The sequence below is a fragment of the Sminthopsis crassicaudata genome, chromosome 2 (assembly GCF_048593235.1).
Source record: "Sminthopsis crassicaudata isolate SCR6 chromosome 2, ASM4859323v1, whole genome shotgun sequence".
NCBI lineage: Eukaryota > Metazoa > Chordata > Mammalia > Dasyuromorphia > Dasyuridae > Sminthopsis > Sminthopsis crassicaudata.
The window spans coordinates 60,729,787-60,752,647 of NC_133618.1; the positions used below are offsets into that span (position 1 = coordinate 60,729,787).

The following is a 22,861-nucleotide window of genomic DNA, read 5'->3' on the forward strand; positions in this document are numbered from 1 at the left end:
TTAGTGGATAGTCCTTCTCCTTTGAAAAAAAGCAAAACTGAATCCCAAAACTAATCTATATCACCATGAACAAGTTACAATTCGATTTTTAAAATGTGAATAATCAATAAAAATCATTAAATTCTATTAAAGATTTACCTAGAGCAGGTTAAAAGACTTGTGCAGAATCAAAGTCAGTTTATTAGGGATAGATTTTGAATCCATGTCTTCATGCCTACTTTAAATCCACTATCTTTCCAATCATAGCTTAATTCATTGGTTTGTTGGTAAGATTTAAGGAAATATGAAAAAATGTTAATAGTACAGTTAATAGTAAATGTAAAAATGTGAAGTGAATATTTTTTTTTTTTGGACAGCCAACAATTAAATATCTATTAGCTAGATCTTTCTTTTGTACTCTTGTGCATTTTCACAAGCAGTCACGTGCGCACACACACACACACACACACACACACACAGAGTTAATGCACCAACCTCACAAATATATTGTGAAGAAAAGCACTTCATAAACTTGAAATTAATTAGAAATAGTTTAATAAACTTTATATAAACTAGAAATATGGGTTACTATTATTTCAAATGATAAATTCTGGCCAATTTATTAAATTATCTTCTTCTAGAGTTATGGCCATGCATCATATTTACTCAGAGAAGAAATCATGCTTAGTACCATAAAATCTTTCCTTTCTCTATAGCTTAAGTACCAAGTTGAGTAAAGGAGGAAAGGAACATATCACAAAATGAAAGATGGGATGAATGAATGAACAAAGAAATGGACAAGGAAATGAATGAATGAATGAATGAATGACTGCCTGAGCAAGCGAGTGAATCAAAGGGTGAGTAAACAAATAACACAATTTGTGCTAGCTTCTCTCATTAGCCCCCAGACCTTGTGATCATCTCTACTGTCAGGTGCAGATTGGACAAACAAGAGATCAACACATAAAAACACAAGCAGCATCACATCAATGTTTTTAATGGTTGGCAGTGGAATGACAAAAAAAAAAACCAAAAATCAAAACAAAACACAAAAAATAGCCTACAGCCTTCTGCGTTCCATTTCCAGTGCTTAGTTTCAGCATTTGAGGTAAGTAACACTGGTAAGAAATCTCCCACCTGCTATAATTATTGCTTTTGTCTTGCCAACAGCTGCCCATGGCCTTAGAGCACAGGGCCCTGTCACAGTAGAGGGTTCAAGAAGGGGCCAGGGCTGGTGGAGGGGAAGAGCAAAATGATTTTTTCCAAGGAAAGGAGTTTGCATTGTAGATAGGACAGAGAGGGAAATGCCCACCTAGAAAGAGGCAGGCAGGTCAAACTCCACCAGTCATTCCAATATCAAAGCTATTGAAGGACCATAGGACAGCAGAGTGGTAGGGTTAGGGGGATTCTTAGCAATTACATCAGGTGATTCCTTTGGTAAGAAAGACTCCCAAAGTAAATTAGAAATGGACTAGAGGGAACTAATAATGCAGCCAAAATGACCATTTCTTCTTCTACTCTGTCCCCTAACCCCCAAATGGCTCTGAGAAGTCAGTCTGTGACCAAGGGGCCGCACACCTGGTTTGGTCTTAGCTGATATGGAAGCACTTTGGACATCACTGCTGTTGCCGCTGACAGCATGAGCCCCTTCAGGACTGGAAAGAGGCCTGAACTACTCTTCCCTTCAGTGGCTGAGGGGGTCGGAAATTGTTCACCATGTGGACCTTCGCATCATCCTCTGCAGTGAACAGGAGGCTCCGGAATTTTTCCATCTGTAGGAAGGCAAACCAACATTATTGGCTTAGGTTTGCAAAGTAGGTGGTGGGTTCCAGCATGAGACAGAACTGGACTTGGGGTCTTCTCTAACTCCTACACTCTTTTCTGTCCCATACAAAGGCAGCAATTTCCCCATTTCACATTTATTTTGTTGGCTCCCTTGTTTTTGGGTGGGAATCCCAGCAAAGTTTCCTCAGAAAAACTTCCATTCTGTTTTCCTTTCTCAACTTCTCTAGTACAGATCTCTAAATTCTAATTGGTTCTCCAGGTTGCTAGCCATCCTTCCATTCCATTTTCTTACCATATCTTCTCAAAGTTTTCTAATCCCAGACCCCAGAAAGCAGGTTTAGCATGTTCTACTCCACTGTCCATGTTATAGAGAAAAGAGCAAAGGGCATAGACAACCTCCCCTCCCCCAACACACATTTTAGTCTTCCCTCCATGATCTCCAAATCTAGTGTTTCCAAGTAGGCTGACTCTTGGTGAAATGCAGTGGTTCTCTGAGTATTTCTCTAATCCCTTATGGGTTTGTGATCAATAGTTTAACTAGTAAACAATCACCTAATTGTGCTACAAATATATTTTTCCTCTGTGACAACCAAGCATGAACTTGAACGTCATAAATTGATTTCTACAATGATGAGACCATTCAAGACCATAAGTCCTTTGGGGCAAAAGTTGTGAGACTTTGGAGAATAAAATCTCTAAAAATATTCGTAATTTGTTTTTGGTTTTGTTTTTATAACAAAAAACATTTGAGAATCACCAATACAATGGAAAGGGTCCTGTTTTCAGAAGTCTGTGTCTACATTGGGTCACTAGTTGGTGTGGTCAGTAGAGTAGAGTACTGGACAGGGGAGTCAGGAAGATACATTATCTTCCTGTGTTCAAATCTGACCTCAGAAACTTCCTGGCTGTGTGACCCTGGGCAAGTCACTTAATCCTATTTGCCTCAGTTTCCTTATTTGTAATCTGGAGAAGGAAATGGCAAACCATTCCAGTGTCTTTACTAAGAAAACCCCAATTGGGGTCACAAAGAGTTGGACATGACTGCAAAACGAATGAGCAACAACAAATTCTATGTTCTGGAATCCATTAGATTGTAAACTCCTTGTTTGTCTCTTTTTTTATCTCCATTGCTTAGCATGTAGTAGGTGCTTAATAAACATTTGTTGTCGATTGAGTCCTTTCCGGTTCTTACCCTACCTCTGACTAGCTCTGTGACCTCAGCCTTGAACTCTCTAAATATAGATTTTTCTCATCTGAAAAAGAGGAGTACTCTCCCTTTACTTCAACAAACATCTGAGTACCTATGTCTAAGATATAGTGCTAGATCTGGAGGATAAAAGACAAAAAATTAGTCTTTGTCCTCAAAAGTCATCTTTTCTACTTGACTTTCACCTCTCCTTAGGCTCCTGCCCTGGCCTTGGTAGTCCCACCCATTCCTGTCCCCCCAGGTTCAGAAAGGCCTTACCTGTTTCTCTGAAATTGTGATGGGCTCCTTAAGTACTATCCAGGTCACACTCTCACTCAGGGGTGGTGTGGTCAGAGACCCGGGGTAAGTCCAGTAGTGGAGGTTCCTGGGTAGGAGGCATTTGGGATTGAAGCTGTTGAACTGGGCTTTGGTTCCCTGGGAAGAGGAGTCAGCAGAGACTGGTTTAAAATCCTACAGAGTAGTTCAGGGCTTGGGGAAGGTGAAAACAGAAATTCCCCATCTAAGCTTAGACCAGAGAGTTTGTGATTTTCTTGTCCCCTTATATCACACAATAGAATTTACTTCTGTGGTAAAGTAAAAGTTTAGAAGTCTGGAGACTGCAAATGTAATATCTAACTTAAGTGGTCCAGTGAATTAAACATAGTACCTGGACACAGGAAAAGCTGCATTCAAATTCTTCCTCAGGTTATATGACTAGTGGTGAGTCCCTTAATTCCTAAAACCTTGAGAGGTAGGTAATATTATTACCCCTACTTTATAGTGAAGGAAATTGAAGCTTTCTTAAGATTATATGTCTGAGGCTGGATTTGAACTCAGTTTTCTTTTTTTCTTTTTTTTTTTTGAGGCTGGGGTTGAGTGACTTGCCCAGGGTCACACAGCTAGAAAGTGTTAAGTGTCTGAGACCAAATTTGAACTCAGGTCCTCCTGAATTCAAGGCTGGTGGTCTATCCACTGCGCCACCTAGCTGCCCCTGAACTCAGTTTTCTTGACTCCAGGTCTGATCTATCCACTGTTCCCCTTAGTTTGTAGGGTCAATCAGAATCAATCTAATCCATTTTACTTGAATCTTTCAAATCCCTGATAGTTGAAAGTAGCTATTTTTCTCCCTCCTTGGCCCTCACCCATTCCTTTTCTTCCCTAGAGGCTATATATCCAAACACACTCATAATCAAAGCAGGTGCAGACTGGCAACTGAAACACAGGTTTGGAGAAAGAAGAGAAATGCAGAAGACACAGAAGATCCAAAGTCTGCAGAATACTCACTTTGAATCTGACCATGTACAGTGCATCAGTCAGCCGGTTCATGCTGGCGTGCTCATCTCCAGTCTGGAATTTAAAATGGATAAAGTGGGATTATGAATGTCTTATAGAAATAGATGATAAATCATCCTTCACATTAATATTCTCAGACATGACCAATGTGTGGATTTGATTTGCCTGACTAGACGTATTTTGTTACAAGGGTAAGCTTTTATATTGTGTGTTGACTGTAAAAAAAAAAAAAAAATTATTCAGTATATTAAAATGCCTCTTTGAAAGTTCTACTCCATCAACCTGTCTTATGCATGCACTAAAAACAAGCAATATTTCTTGAAAAAAAAATGCAAAAATAAAAATAAATGTCTTCTGGACATACTCATTTCTGACCCCAGACACTCAGCCCACTGGTTAACATGCACCCTCCTCTTTTCCAAAAAGTTCTTGCCCTTAAGGTGTTGACACAACTCTTCCATGTCCTCTTCTATCTTAACCCCCGAGTGTGTCTGGGATCTATTGATACAAGGACAAGTTTGAGTCAACCCTGCTGAGAGGAAAAGGGTACATTAAATGACTTATGGGGGGAAATTGACCCTCCTCCCTCCCCCCAGCCTTTTCTACAGCTTGAATCCTAAAATGTTAGAATGGGAAGGAAATTTAGAGAGCATCTCTTCCAACTTCAATGCAATGTACCATGGAAACAACATTATGATTTTGGAATCAAGAGCTGAGTTCAAATCTTACCCCTGCTACTTCTTAAGTGACTTGGGGAAGTCACTTTCCCCCTACCCCCCTTAAGCACATCCGCACCCCAGACTAAAAGTCAATTAAATAAAGGGTGTGGACTCTGATTCCTCTACAGAGATCCAAGTGCTACAATCCTGTTGCCATCTTAGAGAAGAGAAAACTGGCTGAGATATGTTCTGCGCTGTGCCCAAAGGGCTTTAAAATCGTGCATATCCTTTAACCTAACAACACTACTAGGCATGAATCCCAACAGAATTAAAAAAAAAGGGGGGGGGCTTATATGTACAAAATTATTTATAGCAGCCCTCTTCTCAGGGCAAAAAAATGGAAACTGAGGGGAAGGCCATTAGTGGGGGAATGACAATAAAATCTAGTACGTGACTATAATGGAATATTACCATTCTATGAGAAATGGTGAGTAGGATGCTTTCAGAAAAATCCTCCATGAACTCAAGCAAAATGAAATGTATCATGTACAAAGCAACAGCAATATTGTGGAATGATCAAATGTACTGAGGTATCTGGGAAATTACAGGAGTGGGTCAAAATCTATTTGGATGGTGTGAGTTTAGGTTTAGATTTTCTGACTGTTCAACCAGTGATCTTTCTTCACTATGATGTCCAGCCCAGAAGAAAGTTCCAGGTATCAGCTCCCTAACCCATGAAGCATAAAGTGCTATAGAAATAAGGGACAATCTTTTTGTTCTTTGCTCATCCTTGAGGTCTTCACTAAGTTCAGGCAAGTAAAAGAGAGAAGAGGGATCAGGTTGGGGATCGGGGGAAGGTTCCATAAACCTAGAAGTCATTTCAAGCTCTTCCCTCCTTCCCTCCAGCAAATCCACTCACCTCCAGGAAGATGCCGACCACGGCCAGACCATCTGGGGCTGCAGCTGCTTCTGCAAAGTTCTTGTATTTTTTTCCATTCCAGTGGACCAAATGGAGCTGTGGAAAGGGACAGCCAAACCAAAGCTAACTCTGGTCACATCCAGTGGCTTCTCTGTTCACGGTCCATCTAGTTAGTGGCTTATGGAAGCTTATTTGTGGCCTACCTTCTCATGCCATTCTGGCCCTTCTACCAAGAGATATTAAGCCAGGCATATTGGTTACCACTTAAAGTGGAAGGTTGGGAGATAAGAATTGTCTGGGGTGCTCCTTGAATCCAATCAATTCTATATAATAGAAAGAAAGCTACATTTGGCAGTCAGATCTGCCTTTGAATACTGGCTCTAATACCTATTGGTTATATGCCCTCAGCCAAGTTCTTTCTTTCTCCTTTATAGTATTTTTTTCCCCAAATGCATGCAAAGATAGTTTTCAGCATTCACCTTTACAAAACCTTGTGTTCCAAATTTTCCTCCCTCTCTCCCCTCCTATCCCTCTCCAAGATTGTAAGCAATCTGACATATTTTAAAATGTGCAATTCTTCTAAATATATCTCTATATTCATCATTCAGCCAAGTCACTTCATCTTTCTAGCCTCCAGGTCCTCATCTATAAAATGGGAATAATAAATCCTTGTCTCATGGAGCTGTCATGTGGAAAGTGTTTTATGAATTTTAAGGTATTAGAGAAAATGTGTGTTGTAAGTATTCAGATCCCCTTGATATTTGATCTGGGGCAGCTGTTATCAAGATTTGTCTTTGTTGACATTTTCTACCTATTTTTCTCTCTATCCATCCAAATCTTTCCTTCACCCAGCCTGCTGCTTCCCTTGGAGTATCCCTACTCTGGACTAATACCTTCTTCTTCCATTTTACTACAACTTGCTCTCAGTTAGAAAATACGATAAAAATAATTGCACTTAAGGTAGAAGTGTGCTGGTAAATGTTTAGCAATCAGTTCTCCAAAAATATTACATATCAAACCCAGTTTTAGGCTTACTTTGCATTATTTTCTCCCATTGCTCTCTTAAGTCTAGAAATCAACAATAAATCAAATCCTGATATGTTGCATTTGCTGATTTTTGAGGTGTAAATGCTCACACTGAAAATTTAACCACGAACTTTTCCAGTCTGAGGGAGCAAAAGCATATCCTTGAAGGTGTTGATCTCACAGATGGTTGCTGGCTTAGTAGGAAATCAGGCTTTGTTACTAAAAATAACAATCAAATGCTACTTCTGTAGCATGTCCAAGCAGTATCCTTCACAGTAGTCTTGAGAAGTGGGTTGTTTTTGTTCAGTCATTTCAGTTATGTCCAACTCTTCTTGATTCCATTCAGGTTTTTTGTTTGTTTGTTTGTTTGTTTTTCCTTCTCCAGCCCATCTTATGGATGAGAAATCTGAGGCAAACAAGGTCAGCTAGTTCTTACAGCTAATAAGTATCTGAGGCTGCATTTTTTTTTTTTTACTCAGATCTCCTAGATTTAAGATCAGGTAGTCTATCCACTCACTATTCCCTTTGAGAGGCAGGTAGTTCAAGAATTATTATCTCCACTCTGTAAATGGAGAAAAGGAGGACCAGAGAATAATAACTCATTTTCCTACAGAATTTTGATGGTACAAAGCATCCCTGTGAGACAGAGGAATTATTATTTCCATTTCACAAATGTTTAAAACAAGATCCAGAGAAATAAAATGACTGGTCTCAAGTCACATGATTAGTGGCAGAGTTAGAACCCAAGGATTTATATTACTAAAGGTGCAAACCCTCTTTGGGCCCCTTAATGACAGCACATAGTGGGAAAGGGTTCTTTGTTTCCCCTATAAAGAGGGCAGAGCCCTGGGATCTTACCTCACTGGAGAAGGACTTCCCATCCACTGTATGTTCTGAACCTAAGCTGTGTTTTTTCCCCCAGTGAAAATGGAACTGCTTCAGCCGGTAGGGGCCATCCAGGGGGCCCCCATGAACCACTATGGAGAGAGACAGAGGAATAACAAGAACTCTCATTTTTCCCAAGGAAAGTCCCTATTCAGAAGGTCCTTTCATACACAGATTCTTATCTAGCACTAGAAGGACATTTGCCAGACAAAGATAATAATTAGCATTTGTATAGTGTTGGAAGTGTAGCCTAGCTAGAAAAAGAACTAGTAAAAGGTTCGGGATTACCTCCCAGGGGATTAGAGTAAAAGTCCAACTCACTGGAGGTATCCAAATCTGCCCTCCCCCACAGCAGATTAGTTTAGAGGTTGATTAGCCTAAGGGGCTCCTTTCAGGTAGCTCCAAAAAATTGAGGAAATTGAGGCTTCAGTGGTCAAGTGATTTGCCTTCAGATACACAAACAAACCAATACACTACAGAGCCCAAGATGGATTTAGCCCAATCAGAGAAATAGGGGACAATCTAGCCTAAACCCTTTATTTCATAAAAAAGGAAAATAAGGATCAGAGAGGAGAAAAAACTTGGCCAACTTTAGAAGTGATTCAGAAGAACCTAACATGTTCTAACGGACAAATAAAATTTCCCTTTCTCCACCACATGCTGTCTCCTCTTAAAAGTCTCCCTGGGAGATGGTACCATGGCCAGCAGCAGCCTGTGCCAGACCCAAAGATAAATCACAAGGAGGAAAGGAACAGGGAGAAATTTTTCATTTGGAAAATACACACTGCCCTAATTCTAGCTGGCTTTGGAGGTGAGCCAAAGTCGGAAATCCCAAGGTGAAGAAGGGGGCTCTGTCCTCCATTAGGTCCTCCCTCTCAACCCACTGGTGACATTCCTCTGAATGAGCCAGACAACCAGGAGGAAGGTTAACTAGTGCAGGCTCTAGAAAGAACTAGGATGTATTCTGGAGGTTCTAGCCGGAAGCTCATTACCAGAGGGGCTCAGTAGCCTAGAACTTTCAGCTACTTTAGGTTCCAAGTTCTCTACCCTTTTTCTCCATCTGAGACAATATCCCATCACCCCACTCCTCCCTACCCTCTCCCATAACTGTTCTACTTTCCAGCCTCCTTCCCCTCCAGCCCTGACACAAGCCAGGAAGGAGGCTGGGAGAATAGTTGTGTCCGTCCTCACAATGCTCATTTTCAAGAGTCTGTTGGACCTTTGGATCTTTTTGTTCTAGGGAGATCCCAGAACTAGGGAAGGGTGGCAAGGACAAAAGTGGCTATGGCAAGGGCAAGGGCAATTGGGAGATAGCAAAGGAAATTCCTGTCTATGAGACAGTGAAGCTATATTTGGAGCAAGAGACTTTGGCTCTGCTCACAGACCAATTAATGTACAGAGGAACTGCTGCATTTTGCTGCTAGATTGTGCTATATTATTGTTCTGTTATCTTTGTCCTGCTATAATAGCTGGCATACATTTAGCACTTTAAATATATTGCCTCATTTGAACCTCACAACAATCCGAAGATAGGTGATGTTATTATCCCCATTTTCCAGATGAGGAAACTGAGGCAGATAGCAGTTTATGATTTGTCCAGGATTACACAGCATCATGTTGTGATGTGTGTGTGTGCATACATGTGTCCACACACACATGCACTCCAGGTTATATTGCCACATTATTAGCCATCTACCAAGGCTGTTATAAAGTGTCAGAGGGACATGAACAATCATGTAGTGCTTGGGCTATTTCACTGTTTTCACAAAAACATCTCTTGGTTGTGTTGCTAACTATTTACCCTATCTCTTTGCTATGTTATTGTGGTTCTTTTGAATCTTGACTTCTTCAGACAAAATAAACTGCTCTGGGGGTTACTGTAATTGTGTTCAGGGTTTCGGTTTTGTGCAGACTCAAAGATCCTGACATTATATCGGCTTCCAGTTCTGACTCGGGTCAGCAACAGCCAGGGCAGCCTCTCCTGCCTCCATTTTTGTCTGCAGGCCCCCACCATGAAACCAGTGTCAGCAAGAGCTGAAAAATGCCCACTTCCAGTTGGGCAACATGAGGGTGACTGATTTTAAAAGCAGTTCACAACATAGGGGAACCTGTGCCAGCCCCCAGATGCTCCCAAGGAGCTGGCCAAGGAGAGCACAGAATTTGAAGGAACATGAGCATTAGCAACCAAGTCCTCACTCCATCCACCCCAAGGACAGGCTAATTTCCTTAATGGGAACAAATGAGGACGAGTTCCACTGACACTTCTCCCCTACAATGTTCTGAACTAGGGTAAGGCGTGCATTGCCCAGCCTGGTCTCCTGCCAACTGCAATGGATGGGGCCAGGTTTGATTCTTGACAAAACTAGGAAGTCATAAAATAGGATTTAGAACTAGGAAAAACAACAATTTTAAAACAAGAATTCTTCAGACATCCTCCTCCCAATCCCGAAAGAAGGTCTGTGGGTAAATTTTACGGGGTAAGTAAACTTGGTTGAAAAAAAAAAATCTATATTTTCTATAACTGATGAGTTATTCTTCAATCGTGCATGTAGACAACAGATATTCTGAGAAAGGGTCCACAACGCTCACCATTCTGCATCCATGGCAAAAGTGAGGTTAAGAACCTGCTTTGGGGATGGTGGAGGGCTACCTCCTCTTTTTGGTTGAAAAAACTGTGATCTGGAGAGAAATAATTGGCCCTCATTCATACAAGTAACAAAGAAGGAACGTGAATTCCAGGGTTAGATGCAGTGAGTTCTATGCTTTTCCCTCAAACAATGAAGTCTAATTTGTGGTACCCCCAGTCTCCTCTTACCTCCACCCCTTTTTATTTTATATTCACCTTCATCTTTAAATCAGTCTGCTTGCTTGATTAAATTCTCCAAGCCCTGCAGAAAAAAATCCTAGGAAGAGCCAGCTCCAAAAGTTGCCTATTTTTTCTAGTTTTGCCACTTTTTAATCACAAATTAGTGCTCAGGGCTCATCCCCAGGCACCCGGCCCTTTCAAGGTGAGCTCCTGTAACAGGCTCCAATTTCTCCCTGAAAGGGATCAGGAGCTTCAGGCTGTTCGCTGAGGGAGTCTTACACTACCTGAAAGTCACTAGAACCTGTTAGAATTTTAATTACTGGATTGAGTGTCAAGTTGGCCTCGGGTCAGGCAGCTGAACAGGCGGCTCCTGTTGAATAGACTGCTTGGAAGATTAGGATGGGAGAGAGAAATACATGCAGCTACTTCTTGGAAGGTAACAAACCCGAGTTTCCAAGCTCCCTTTCCCTCTATTCATTCCCTTATCTCTGCATCCAGAGCTATCTCCAGTCCTCGAGATCTATATCTAGCCCCAGGTGGCTCTGGAGGGGAAAGTGAGGAAAGTGCCCTTGCCCAGCCCTTCCTCGCTTAAAGCCTCTTGGAGAGAGGGAATAACAACTACCATCCTGTCTTTGCTAAACACATCATGGCAGTTCCAGATTTAAACGTTTGCCCTAGTACCTTAGTAGGGAGCCAAGGTGATAGAGGAGAAAGAGCATTAAATTTGGGGCCAGAAAATCTCATTTTGAGTTCCAGCCAAGCCATTTACTAGTGATCATGAGGAAGCCATTTGGCCTATCTCAGTCTTTGATCTAGAAAATGAGGGGGTTGGCCTAGATCAGGGCTTTTTAACCTACTTTGTGCCATGGACAACTTTGGCAGCCTATGGAAACCTAGGAAAACCTATAGATAGGCCCCTTTTAAATGCATTAAGAAAATACACAGGAATACAAAGGGAAAAATGATATTGAAACATAGTTAGCAAAAATGTTTTTAAAAATAAAATAAAATAAAATAAGCTCACTGATCCCCAGGTGAAGATCCTTGGAATATAGGGAGCTCTAGGATAACTTTCAGCTCAAGGGTCTTTTGGTTTACAATGGCTGAAATGGACTGACCTGCAGGAAGGAGCATCTGACAAGGAGGCGACTTGGGCTCTAGGCCCAGCCTGGGAAACATGTTTTAAACTGCCATACAAATTGAGCTGTAGGGATTGTTATAGGGCTTCATTCCAGAGAATGTTTGTAGAAACAGCAGGAGAAATGGGAATGGGCACCTTGGCAAGATGCTAAAGGGTAGCCAGCAGCTCTCTAAAATAAGACTAAAAATATCAGAGCTGGTCCAGGTCTGCAGGGCTAACGGGAGTTTCCTCAGAGGTAGTTTCCTGATGAGGATGAAATCTGAGGCTCCAACTTGAAAAAAGAAGTTGAGGGAGCCAGCCTCCTAACCTAGTCTAGTAAATAGAATTTAACCTCTTGGAACAATCAAAGAACCCTAAAAATGAAGTTCCTGGTTCTCTGGTGTGTTGTATGAACTATAGACGAATATACCAAAGAACTAAAAATCAAGCTCCTGATTCTCTGATATGTTGTATGAACTGTAGCAGAACATGAATATATATATAAAGGTTGTTTATTTGTTGGGCATTCATGGAGGTGTACCAGAGCCAACTCAAACCAGTCATGAGAGCTGATTGTTAAATTTTCTATGGAAAAGAAATGGCAGATGCAACAAATGAGGGCTTGATATGGTTTTGTTGATTGTTTTTGACTTAAGTACTTGACGGAGGAAGTGTTAATAATGTATACTAAACTTGAAAGCGTGCACTGTTTTTTTAAGAGATCTGACTGTTAAACATTTACAAGCACAGTTGTGGACAATGATCCACTTCTAAAGTGTCCAAACTCCAAACGGGGTATGTGAGAGTGGAAAAATACTAACATATCCGATAGGTCCAATCGAGATGCCTAACACCAAGGGTCATGATTCCATGACAGGGTCCTCCTGCAGCTTTTCCTAGAGCAATCTCCACAGTCAGAGGTGAGGGTAGGAGATCAAAGATGGCTTGGGCTTCAGGGACAGGATAAGGAAGAGTGGATGTGACGAGGTCATCCTTGAGAGTCTGGGTGAGACAAGGGAACTGGGGAAGATTTGACAGTGATACAGGGAATAAAGCACTGGGCAAGGAATCAGTAAGGTCGGAGTTAAAATCCATGCTCAGACATTTACAAGCTGTGTGATCCTGAGCAAGTCACTTAATCCTGATTGCCTCAGTTTCCTCAATTGTAAAATGTAAATGTAAAAAATAATAATCATGGCATATTTCTCTCAGGGTTATTATCAAATATGATAATAATTATGGAGCACTTAACACAGTGCCTGGAATATAGTAAGCACTTAATAATATATTATATTCCCTACCTCTATACCTTTCAACTTCCTGTGAAATCTTCCTCTCACATATTTTCTTCTAAAGAAGAAATCCTTTGAAGAAGGATAGACTAATAGAACACTGGACTTTATTTGGATTCAGATGACTTATCTCTGCAAGTAAATGAATGAGCAATTCATTTCTGCTCTGTTTCCTCATCTGTAAAATGGGTGAGATTCTTCCAGTTCTAAGAGTCTGTGTTTCTTCAGCCAACAGACCCCAAAATAACTATCTTTATCTTCATTGCACACAAGTAACTCTAATCTCGGCTCAAAGATTCTAATAAGGTCAGAGGGAGCTTAGAGATAGGAAGCACAGAACTTAAAAGAATTAGTCTTCAATTGTACATGTTTAATACATATTGGATTACTTGCTGTCTACAGGAGGGAGAGGGGACAAGAAGGGAGAAAAATTTGTAATATTTTTTGCAAGGTTTTGCAAAGCTAGTTTGCATATATTTTGAAAATAAAAGGCTATTATTAAAAAAAAAAAAAAAAGAATTAGTCTTAAAACCCGTTCAAATCTGTTTCAGCCTTGGCTTGTATAAAATAGCTGAGAGCCTTATTGGTACACACAGAGCCAAAACCAGGGACCAAAACCCAGGTCATCTACTCCTAGAACCTCAGGAGTTTTCCCATGATACTTGATAGTTAAATTGACCTACAGGACAGGATCTGACCTGTCCCTCTCCACAAGACTGGGCACAGGGGAAGAGAATAAACATTTATGTATTTGTGCCAGGTATTGTGCTAAGCACTTTATAAATATTTTCTCATTTGATCCTCACAACAGTGGTAGATGCTATTATTGGCTATGTTTTACAGATGAAGAAACTGAGGCAGAGAGGTTCAAGTCACACAGATAGTAAATGTTTGGAGCAGGATTTGAACTCAAGACTTCCTGACTCTATTTACTGAGCCACTCTAGTTGTGTAGATGAAAAGTAAAGGAAGAAAAAGGTGAGGGAAAGATGAGTTTCTGATTCCCAGCTCCTCCCCTATAATCTCCTAATCATTGAGAGACCCACATGTGCCATCCTCTTTACTCACCTGTCCTGTCACCCTCATCATCAAATTCCACCATGACAGAATGTCCATTGTTGGAGATGCTTAGCGACATGCAGGATTCATAGGCCAGGACCAGGGGCTTTAAAGTAGGGTCATAAACAGCCTGACTGGAGACAATGTTGATGGGAGACTGGCGGTCCCCTTGGGCAATGGGGTATAACTTGTGCCATTCAGAGGGACCTGTGCAAGCAGAACAGCAGAAAATTAAAGCATCAGACCTCCACATCTGCTCTCAGAGTTCCCTATATCTTCTCCTTCCATCTCCACCAGCTAATGCCCTACCTATCCTTGAAGAGCCAGCTCAAATGCAATTATCTCCAGGAAATTTTCCAAAATCTAGAGAAGTTACTTTTCCTTTCCCTGACTTCTGAACTTCTCTTTTAGACTCCTATTCTCTCATATATATAATGTGTCCATGTACCAAGCTGGGAATTCTTAAGGGCTAAAACAAATTCTTTACCTTTCTATTTCTCCCAGTACCTACTACAAATTTTTTTGTTTACTTACTAAAGTTTTGTGGAATGAATATTGAATGACTGAGAGGAGCATTGTGGAACAATTTGGATAGAACCAAGGTTGTTCTCCCTGAAATCAGCTCCTCCATTCAGGACAGCTCAAAATATCCATATCACTTTTAATAATCCATGAAGTGAGTGAGCATTGCCAGACTAGGATTCAGCAGGCCTGGTTTGTAGTCTGGCTCTGTCGTTAACACAATATGACTGAGCTTCCCTGGTGAGGCAGTTTGTCACAACAGATTAGACTTCTGACTTTAGGCACAGCGTTCTGAGTTCAAATCTCACCTCAGATATTTAGTCATTTGGCATGTTTGCCTCAGTTTCCTCAATTATAAAATAGAGATAACCACAGCATCCATCTCCCAGTGTGGGATCAAATGAATTAATAATGGTAAAGAATGGAGTACAATGCTGGGTGCACAGTAAGTACTATATAAATGTTAGTTCTTCTTATCATTAACAATTTCTTCTACCAAATGAAAAGGCTGGATGAGATCACCTCTAAAGTTTCTAACATACTGTGATCTTACTTAGAAACATCTAAATGATAAAATATCAGGAATAAGGATACTCAGAGACTAGATCTCACCCAAAACCTGATTCCTAAGATCTTTAGAAAACAGATCTCTCTCAAGATCCTCATTTTACATATGAGGAAACTGAGGCTGAGAGAAATAAAGTGACTTGCCTAATTTATTTATTTATTTTTGTTGTTGTTGTTTTTTATTTAGAATTTTTTTCCACAGTATATATGCATGAGTAATTTTTTTTATATAATATTATCCCTTGTATTCATTTTTCCAAATTATCCTCCCCCTCTCTCTACTCCCTCCCTGCCCCATGACAGGACTTGCCTAATTTATAAAAAAATTTTGAACCCAGGTCCTCCAACTCCAATATTCTTTTCTTTCTCATTATGCTGTCCCAATTTTTATTTTTATTTATTTATTTTTGCTGAGGCATTTAGGGTTAAGTGCCCAGGGTCACACAGCTAGGAAGTGTTAAGTATCTGAGACCAGATTTGAACTCAGGTCCTCCTGACTTCAGGCCTGGTGCTCTATCTACTTGTCCCAATTTTAAAATCTGACCCTTCTAAAACTTGCATGTATGCATGCATCCACACATATACATACAATTTTCATGTGTGTGTCTGTGTGTCACACACACATACATATATAGCTTAGGTAAATGTAAAACTCAATAATTTACAGTTACATTATGGCCATTTGGGAACTAAAGAGAGACAAAGAATAATTTCTTGACTAACCAAACTAATAGAATGAATGTCAGAGGGAAACTAGAGTCATTTTCCCTACAAATCTTTAGAAGAAAAGGTTCTCCATACCAAATGACTTAGCAGTTATAAGGAGGCTGGATTAGCTAGCTCCCCAGTTTATCCAGTTCAGTATTCTGTGGTTCTATGGTTTCCCATTATAGGGACCTTTGAAGACATCCAGCTTTTAGGTTTATCTCGTCCCTCTCAAGGTAGAAGGAAGATCCAAGATGAGGTCGCTTGGGCATTTATTAGAATCATGGGATTCTAGATGGAGGAACTGGGTACCCCTTTATAGATGAAGAAACTGGTTCAAAGTTAAGTGATTCATCCCCAATCATACAGGTATAATTCTAACAAGAGTCAGGATTTAAACCTGGGTTTTGAACTTTGTATCCATCACTCTTTTCATTAACTCTATAGTAATAGTTTTAAGAGAATGGAAGCTTTGATTATAATGAGGTTTTGGTTAAGCAGTAGGTTTGGTTTCTCTAGGATATCTTGCCTACAGCAATCATTTAATAAATGGTCATACAGTGAACCTGAAATATGTCTATTCCCTCAAGGTCATAGAAAATCTGGTACTCATGAAGGATTTCTTCAAGGAGATAAAAGTTCAGTCCAGGATGATCTCCACATCAATACCCTAAGTCTGCTATAATCTGAGCAGGGTTTAGAGGCCCACCATCTAAAATAAGGAAAGACAGAAAGTTTGCCTCTCTTCCACCAATAAATTCTCATCTCCTCTTGGGTTGATTTTCACTTTTGAGAATTGCATATGCCTTAGTCTTCAAATACAAGTGAAAGCATACCCACAACACCTGGATGCACACTCTCAAGAAGGCATATTCAACATTAACAAACACCCCAAAACACAGTCACTTGGCAAGCAACTATCAAAGTACACTTGTTCATGCACATAAATACACAAAAAAGTCACATTTATATAAGGCTTATTGGTAACAAGGAGAACACTGCTTCATTTGCTCTGCCCAGCATCTCCCATTTTACAAAAGCTGGAGCTAAGCTTCCTATCAGCTCTACAGAATCCAGAGCTCTTTAAGCTACAAGCACCTCTTACAAGGAACTTATGATCCAACATATAGCTAAGCATTCTAATGCCTTGCATCGAATAAGCACACACACACACACACACACACACACACCTACCAAACATATGCTAAGACAAATGCAAACTTTCGCACCATGGATCATCCAGGTAGGTGGATATACTCCCAGAAATCCGCCCTTCCTACCTCATGCCCATCTCCAGGCATTTGTACCCAACCACACATGTAATTCACACAGAAGGCTCCCAACAAGACTCCTCCAGCATCCCTGGTACAAACCCACCTGTACAGGAAGGCTCGTGGCACTTATCTTCCTCCTGGCTCCCTGACTCTGAGGCTCTGCCATCCACTCTATGACTATTTTTGCTGGTGGGGTTCTCCCCCCCTGCCCCTTTTAACTTCCTAAGTTTTCCTTGGGAAGCTGTGGTAAGTGCTAGGCTTCAGATCAGATGTGCATGACTCAGATTCTCACAGCTCCTGCCTCTCTGTTTATTTTTAAATCCCCTTTTTTTGGGGCCTGCTGTAAATCCTTTCCTAGGAAAGCAGCTCCTCTGAGGAGGCTCCCCATCCTGAAGGGACAGCTCCAGAGCTATGGACCACCCCCTGCCCCGTGATGGAGGCCGGGGACTTCGGATGGGTGCCCGTCTGTGCTGCTCTGAGGGAATGGGCAGGGAAACGATGTCAGCCACAACACCCCCTCCCTGAGTGCAGGGAACATACCCACACTCAGGTGAAATCAACATGTTCTTAGGTATGAACTCTCTGTACCCACTCCCTTCTGATTTTACTATTGCTCATCTCTATTTCATTGCATCGCTTGTCTATGTTTACAGCTGTCATTCTCTTTGTCTCTTCCTCCCTCTCTCTCTCATCCTTTTCACTGTATTTTTTTATCCATCCCCTTGTGTCTGTCTGTTTCTATCTCTCTTACCCTTCTCACTGTATTTTTTTTTGGGGGGGTCCATCTCCTTGTGTCCGTTTGTTTCATGTCCTTTTTTCACTATATATCTTTTTTGTCCATCTCCCCCTGCCCCATCCTTTCCCCTATCTTTTTTTGTCCATCTCTCTCTCTCATCCTTCTCACTTTATTTATTTTTTTTGGTCCATTTCCTTGTGACTGTCTGTTTTCTCTGCTTCTTTCTCATCCTTTTCACTATAGTTCTTTTCTGTCCATTTCTCATCCTTGTGTCTGCCTCTTTAACCCTTTCCATGTACCTCTTTCTTTTTCTCTACAAGTCTTCCTTCCTATTTTTCTTTACAGACACAAGTAGAGTTAGGGCCATCGCCGCATCTCCACCCACATCCCCAAAAAGCCCAGTTAAAGTGGAAGTCTTGACATACTTTCCACTGATGATCCTGGCACCACAAGTTCCTGCTTAGTTAAAAATGACCCATTCCTACCCTCTGGCTCACATTCTCCATCTTCTTCTTTTGTCCCCTTTTTCTTCCCCAATTCCTTACTGAACCCTTAAAATGTCTCCTCCCTTGCCAGAAAAGGACCCAGTCTCCGGGTGATGGCCCTTTCAATCTGGCCCACTCTCTGGAACCCTGGGGACCTGCCTTCCAGGATAGGCGTGATGTGATCCCCCTTTCTCCCACTCCCATGACTCCTTTCCAGAAGGCAGCCAGGTCAACATGTGTTTCTCTCAATGAGTTTTCACTCCCTCAGGTTAAGGCTTCTGCAGACTGGAGACTCCCCCACCTCCATTCTGTCCCGGTCCCCATTGATGGGGGAGGGGGCAGAAAGGAAGAAATGTGCTCTGTAGGACTGAGGCTGGGTGCAGGAAGAGAAGGAAGATGTAGCTCAGATTTTGCACCACTTACTGTGTCCTGATCATCCCGGGAAACGGGGTTTGGGATCACGGAAGCATAAAAATGTGACTTGGAGCTATGAGATTACCTGGCCCAGCCTCCTCACTTTAAAAACAAGGGAATTAGGATGGCAGAAGGAAAATGACTTGTGCAAGGTCACACGGAGGAGATAACGAGGAATTCTGGGTCCGGGCCAAAAAAGCAGGGCTGAGGAGCGTGTTTGGGGAAGGAGGAGGATGGAGGCGACTGGACCGTTCCCCATCTGAGCGCGGGGCGCAGACGGAGACGGCAGGTCCGGGCGGGCAGGGGGCTCCAGACCAGAGCAAAAGCAGTCGGTCTGGGGGAGGGAGCCAGCGTTATCTAGGTGACACAGACGCGGGGCAGGAGCTTGGCAAGCGGGGGCGGAGATTCCTGGGTCTCCCCGCGGAAGGCGGGAGGTCCCGGGTCCTGCCTGGAAGCCGGAGCCCGGGCTCCACGCTGGCTTTCCGAGGGGAGCATCCAAGGGTCCAGGGGCCTAGGTTTCGGGGCAGGGGGATATCGTGTGTGTCCTCCTACCGTCCTCCTGGCCGTAGCCCCAGCCGTGGTGGCCGGTCATAGCGCTGCCGCCGCCGTTCCCGCTGCGCACCTGTCTCGGGTACCCTCCGGCTCCCGCACTCGCTCTGCGCGGAGCCGCCGCCGAGCCCCTGCTTAAAGCCTCCGGCAGTTTGGCCGCGGGTGGAGATCCTCGGGGACCCGCCTCCCGCGTGCATCCTGCCCCACCTCCTCTCTCCTCCCACCTCACGGGCCGAGGGCTGGGATGGGGAGAGGATGGGACGCGGTCCGAGCGGGGAGGAGGACTTTCGGCGGCCTCGCAGAGAGGCTGCCTGCGTGAGCCTTTCCCAGTTTGGGGGCGCCGGGAGGGGGGCAAGTCGTCAGGTGGAGGGAAGGGGGTGGTGATAAACAGCTGCCGCGGTGGATGACTCGAGAAACTCCAGGCGGATTTTCTCCTCCATCAAAGACCAAAATACCCTCCCCCCGCAAGATCCCAGGAACCCGTCCGAGGTTAAGATTCCACCAGTAGAGATCCATTTATTGGGCTGGACCCTCAGGGTTTTTTAGATCCCCTAGTTCTATTATCTATGAATGAATGAATGAAACATGCCTGGGGTGATGGTACTTTCAATCTGTTTCTGTATGACTACTGATGGAGATGGGGGATGGGTCACAAGGTGGATGCCAGAGAGGGGCACCCTATTAAAAGTGTATCGGTGGTCGCTGGAAACAAATTTCAGTGGAGGAAGTTGGAAGATTTTGGGAAAAACCAGATGCAGATTTCCATCCCCTCAATATGCCCTCAGAATGGTAAAGTCCGTTCCCCATTGGGAGGCCAAAGCCCTCGGGCACACAGTTCTGATAAGTGGGCTTCACTGGAGCTGCTGGGAGGCTTTCTGGACCAGAAGAAACAGTGGATGTAGCGGGGTCACTTCAAAAGAAACAGTGGATGTAGCGAGATCACTTCAAAAGAAACAGTGGATGTAGTGGGGTCACTTCAAAAGAAACAGTGGATGTAGCGGGATCACTTCAAAAGAAACAGTGGATGTAGCGGGATCACTTCAAAAGAAACAGTGGATGTAGCGGAGTCACTTGAAATCCGAATTTTAAAATTAAACTATCATAAGGGCGTAGATCATCAGAACCAAAAAGAACTTTAAGAATTTACAATATTGGATAGATAAGTGAATTAATTTAGATCACTAGATATAACTTAATTGGACAAAATTGTTAATATAATAACGAAAATTGTTAACACCAAATGTACTATGGACCGCCACTTCCTCAAAAGTTCCTTATAATGTCAGAATTTCAGCAATGTACTTACATTCCTACTCTTAAGATACTTCCTCTTGATTAGGTTGAGCTGAACCACATCCTAGATCTCCTCCATCCTGAAATATTACCCTGGAGGGACCCTGACTCAAGCTGCATCTAACCTTTCCAAGTCCTTACCCCTTTCCATTGGGATTCATGGAATGAAGGGCAAAACAATCCGGATGAAGTGGTTTTTCTTGCCTGGATTGCTAAGGGCCACTGGGGTCTCCAGATTAGGCCTTGTTGCCTTACCTATCTCCTCTTCATCTCCTCCTAAAACTATCAAAACTTTTTTAATGAGCTTCTTTGGTTGGGAAATCCACTGGACATCCCCCCAGGGTAGCAAGTTTGCTACCCTATTATCTAAATTAAAGACTCTATTCCCCAGCTTTGATTTATTTTAGGACTTGACAAATTCCACCATTTCACTTTGCAACTGGGAAAACAGACTTGGAAAGATCTCAAGATCATATAATGTATGCTATAACCTGGGCTGGAACTCATGCCCCTGTGTAGGAGAAGGACCAATTTTCTTTTGACATCTTTAACAGAAATAATATGAAGACCTACTCTTTCTGTATTATCTTAGAGATCCAACAAGAGATAAATCTAAATGATTATAATTCCTGCCTTCAGTCCATCAGGGCTCACTATCTAATGGGGAAAACAACTCGACATTTGTTGAATAGGACTGAATTGAGAAGTCAACAAAAATGAAGGAATCCAAAAAGAGGTAGATTTGTGCAAATTAGGGTAAGGAGATAGAATTGTGTAAATGAAAGTAGGAAGGAAAGTAGAGCTCCAAATGTGTCATAAAGGATGTTCAAGCCAGAATGGACTTTAGAGGTCATGAAACAGCAGAGAGGGGATTCAAATTCTGATTTTCTAACTTACTTATTTTGTGACTTTAGGCATATAAATTCTCTGGGTCTCAGTTTCCCCATTTGGAAAATGAATGAATTGGACTGGATGACCTTTAATTCAATTTCTTCACTAAATACTTTCTAGAAAAGGGAAGCATCTTACTTAGAGCTACATATCTGATAGGGTGAGGGGTTAGTTAATGGCAAAGTTAGGACTAGAACCCAGGGTTTCTGAGTCCCCAGCACAGCTTTTCACTGTACCAGGCTGCCCCTCCAGGAGTAGGCAGACTCTCAGGTGGGAGCTAAGGGGAAAGGGAGGGAACTGTGGGAGGCCTATAGGCTGAAAGTCATTTCTGCTTTGTGATTACCACAGTGGAGAATTCTGCTAGAGACATAAAAGTCCCATGGTCCTCTTGAAGTGGATAGAGTGCCAGGTTTAAGGTCCAGAAGATTACTCTTCTTGAATTCACATGTGACCTTACTAGTTGTGTGACTCTGGGTAAGTCGCTTAACCCTGCTTGCCTCAATTTTCTCATCTGTAAAAATGAGCTCGAGAAGGAAATGACCAACTACTCCAGGATCTTTGCCAAGAAAACCCCATATGGGGTCACAGAGTCAGAAACCATTGAAATGACTGAACAACCACCTCTATTCAGTCTCTGAAGATTACAGATAGCCCAGCCTAGCAGCCCAGCCTTTGGTGACGGGCAACCCACCCGTTGCCTCTCACCCACCCACGAACCTGCATCTGTGCAGACAAAAGAATTAGAGAGGAAGGGGGAAAGCCTACAGCCTCATTTAATTATCTAATAAGGGCTCTTTATCATAAGTTTAATCAGCCTTTGACAATAATAGACCAAGGGAAAAAGTCAGCTAGGATACAGTCTGTGAAAATTGCAGTTAAATAGAAAAAGGTGGAGTTCAAACCATAAAGCTGTCTAGATGAGGTATCTCGAAGGTAAAGGATTCATACCCAGGTTTTGAAAGGTCTGTCTCTTCCCTCGGACTTTGACACTGGGCTTGTCACTGCTGGACTTGATCACCTCGAGGCCCGAATCTGTGCTCATCTTAATGTGGTTAGAGCTAGGAAAAGCCTTCTTCCTGAATGGATGCCTTCCTACTCACCTCCCTCCTATTTTCCTTTTTTTTTCTCTTCTTTTTCTTTTAGACCAACCAGGCCAATTCCTTGCTTTTCAACTGTCCCTCATCTAGGTAAATCTATAAATCTAGAGTACAAAGACCAAGCTCACCTCTGCAGCTCCAGGGGGCAGCTTTGGCAGCTGGATTCTAGAGGAGGAAGTAAAGCAGTCCTGGGAACACTGGCCTAGGAACTGAGAATTATGGACTCGAGAAGTAGGAAATGACCTCAAAGGTTATCTACTGTAGTTCAACCTCTACTCAGTACAGAAACTCCCTCTACATAATTCCTGAGAAGTAGAAAA

At 42.4% G+C, this 22,861-nt stretch overlaps 1 protein-coding gene across 1 annotated transcript; it reads right to left on the reverse strand.

Annotated features, from left to right (window-relative positions):
* Positions 1-960: 960 nt before the first annotated feature.
* On the reverse strand, positions 961-19,428 carry CA7 (carbonic anhydrase 7). Its single transcript, XM_074286531.1, has 7 exons — positions 19,264-19,428; positions 14,018-14,215; positions 7,706-7,824; positions 5,822-5,917; positions 4,235-4,297; positions 3,230-3,385; positions 961-1,751 (listed from the first exon to the last, which is right to left on the reverse strand). Exons 1-7 carry the CDS (start codon positions 19,301-19,303, stop codon positions 1,629-1,631), a joined length of 795 nt encoding a protein of 264 aa, XP_074142632.1. The 5' UTR covers positions 19,304-19,428; the 3' UTR covers positions 961-1,628.
* Positions 19,429-22,861: the final 3,433 nt, after the last annotated feature.

What these genes read in the sequence shown, in the direction of transcription:
- CA7 (XM_074286531.1), bottom strand. Translation starts at nt 19,303, where the DNA reads ATGACCGGCCACCACGGCTGGGGCTACGGCCAGGAGGACG. An exon ending in TGGTCGGCATCTTCCTGGAG is followed by an intron (nt 4,298 to 5,821) that starts GTGAGTGGATTT and finishes TTTAAATTCCAG; the next exon opens with ACTGGAGATGAGCACGCCAG. An exon ending in TCACAATTTCAGAGAAACAG is followed by an intron (nt 1,752 to 3,229) that starts GTAAGGCCTTTC and finishes GCCTTCCTACAG; the next exon opens with ATGGAAAAATTCCGGAGCCT.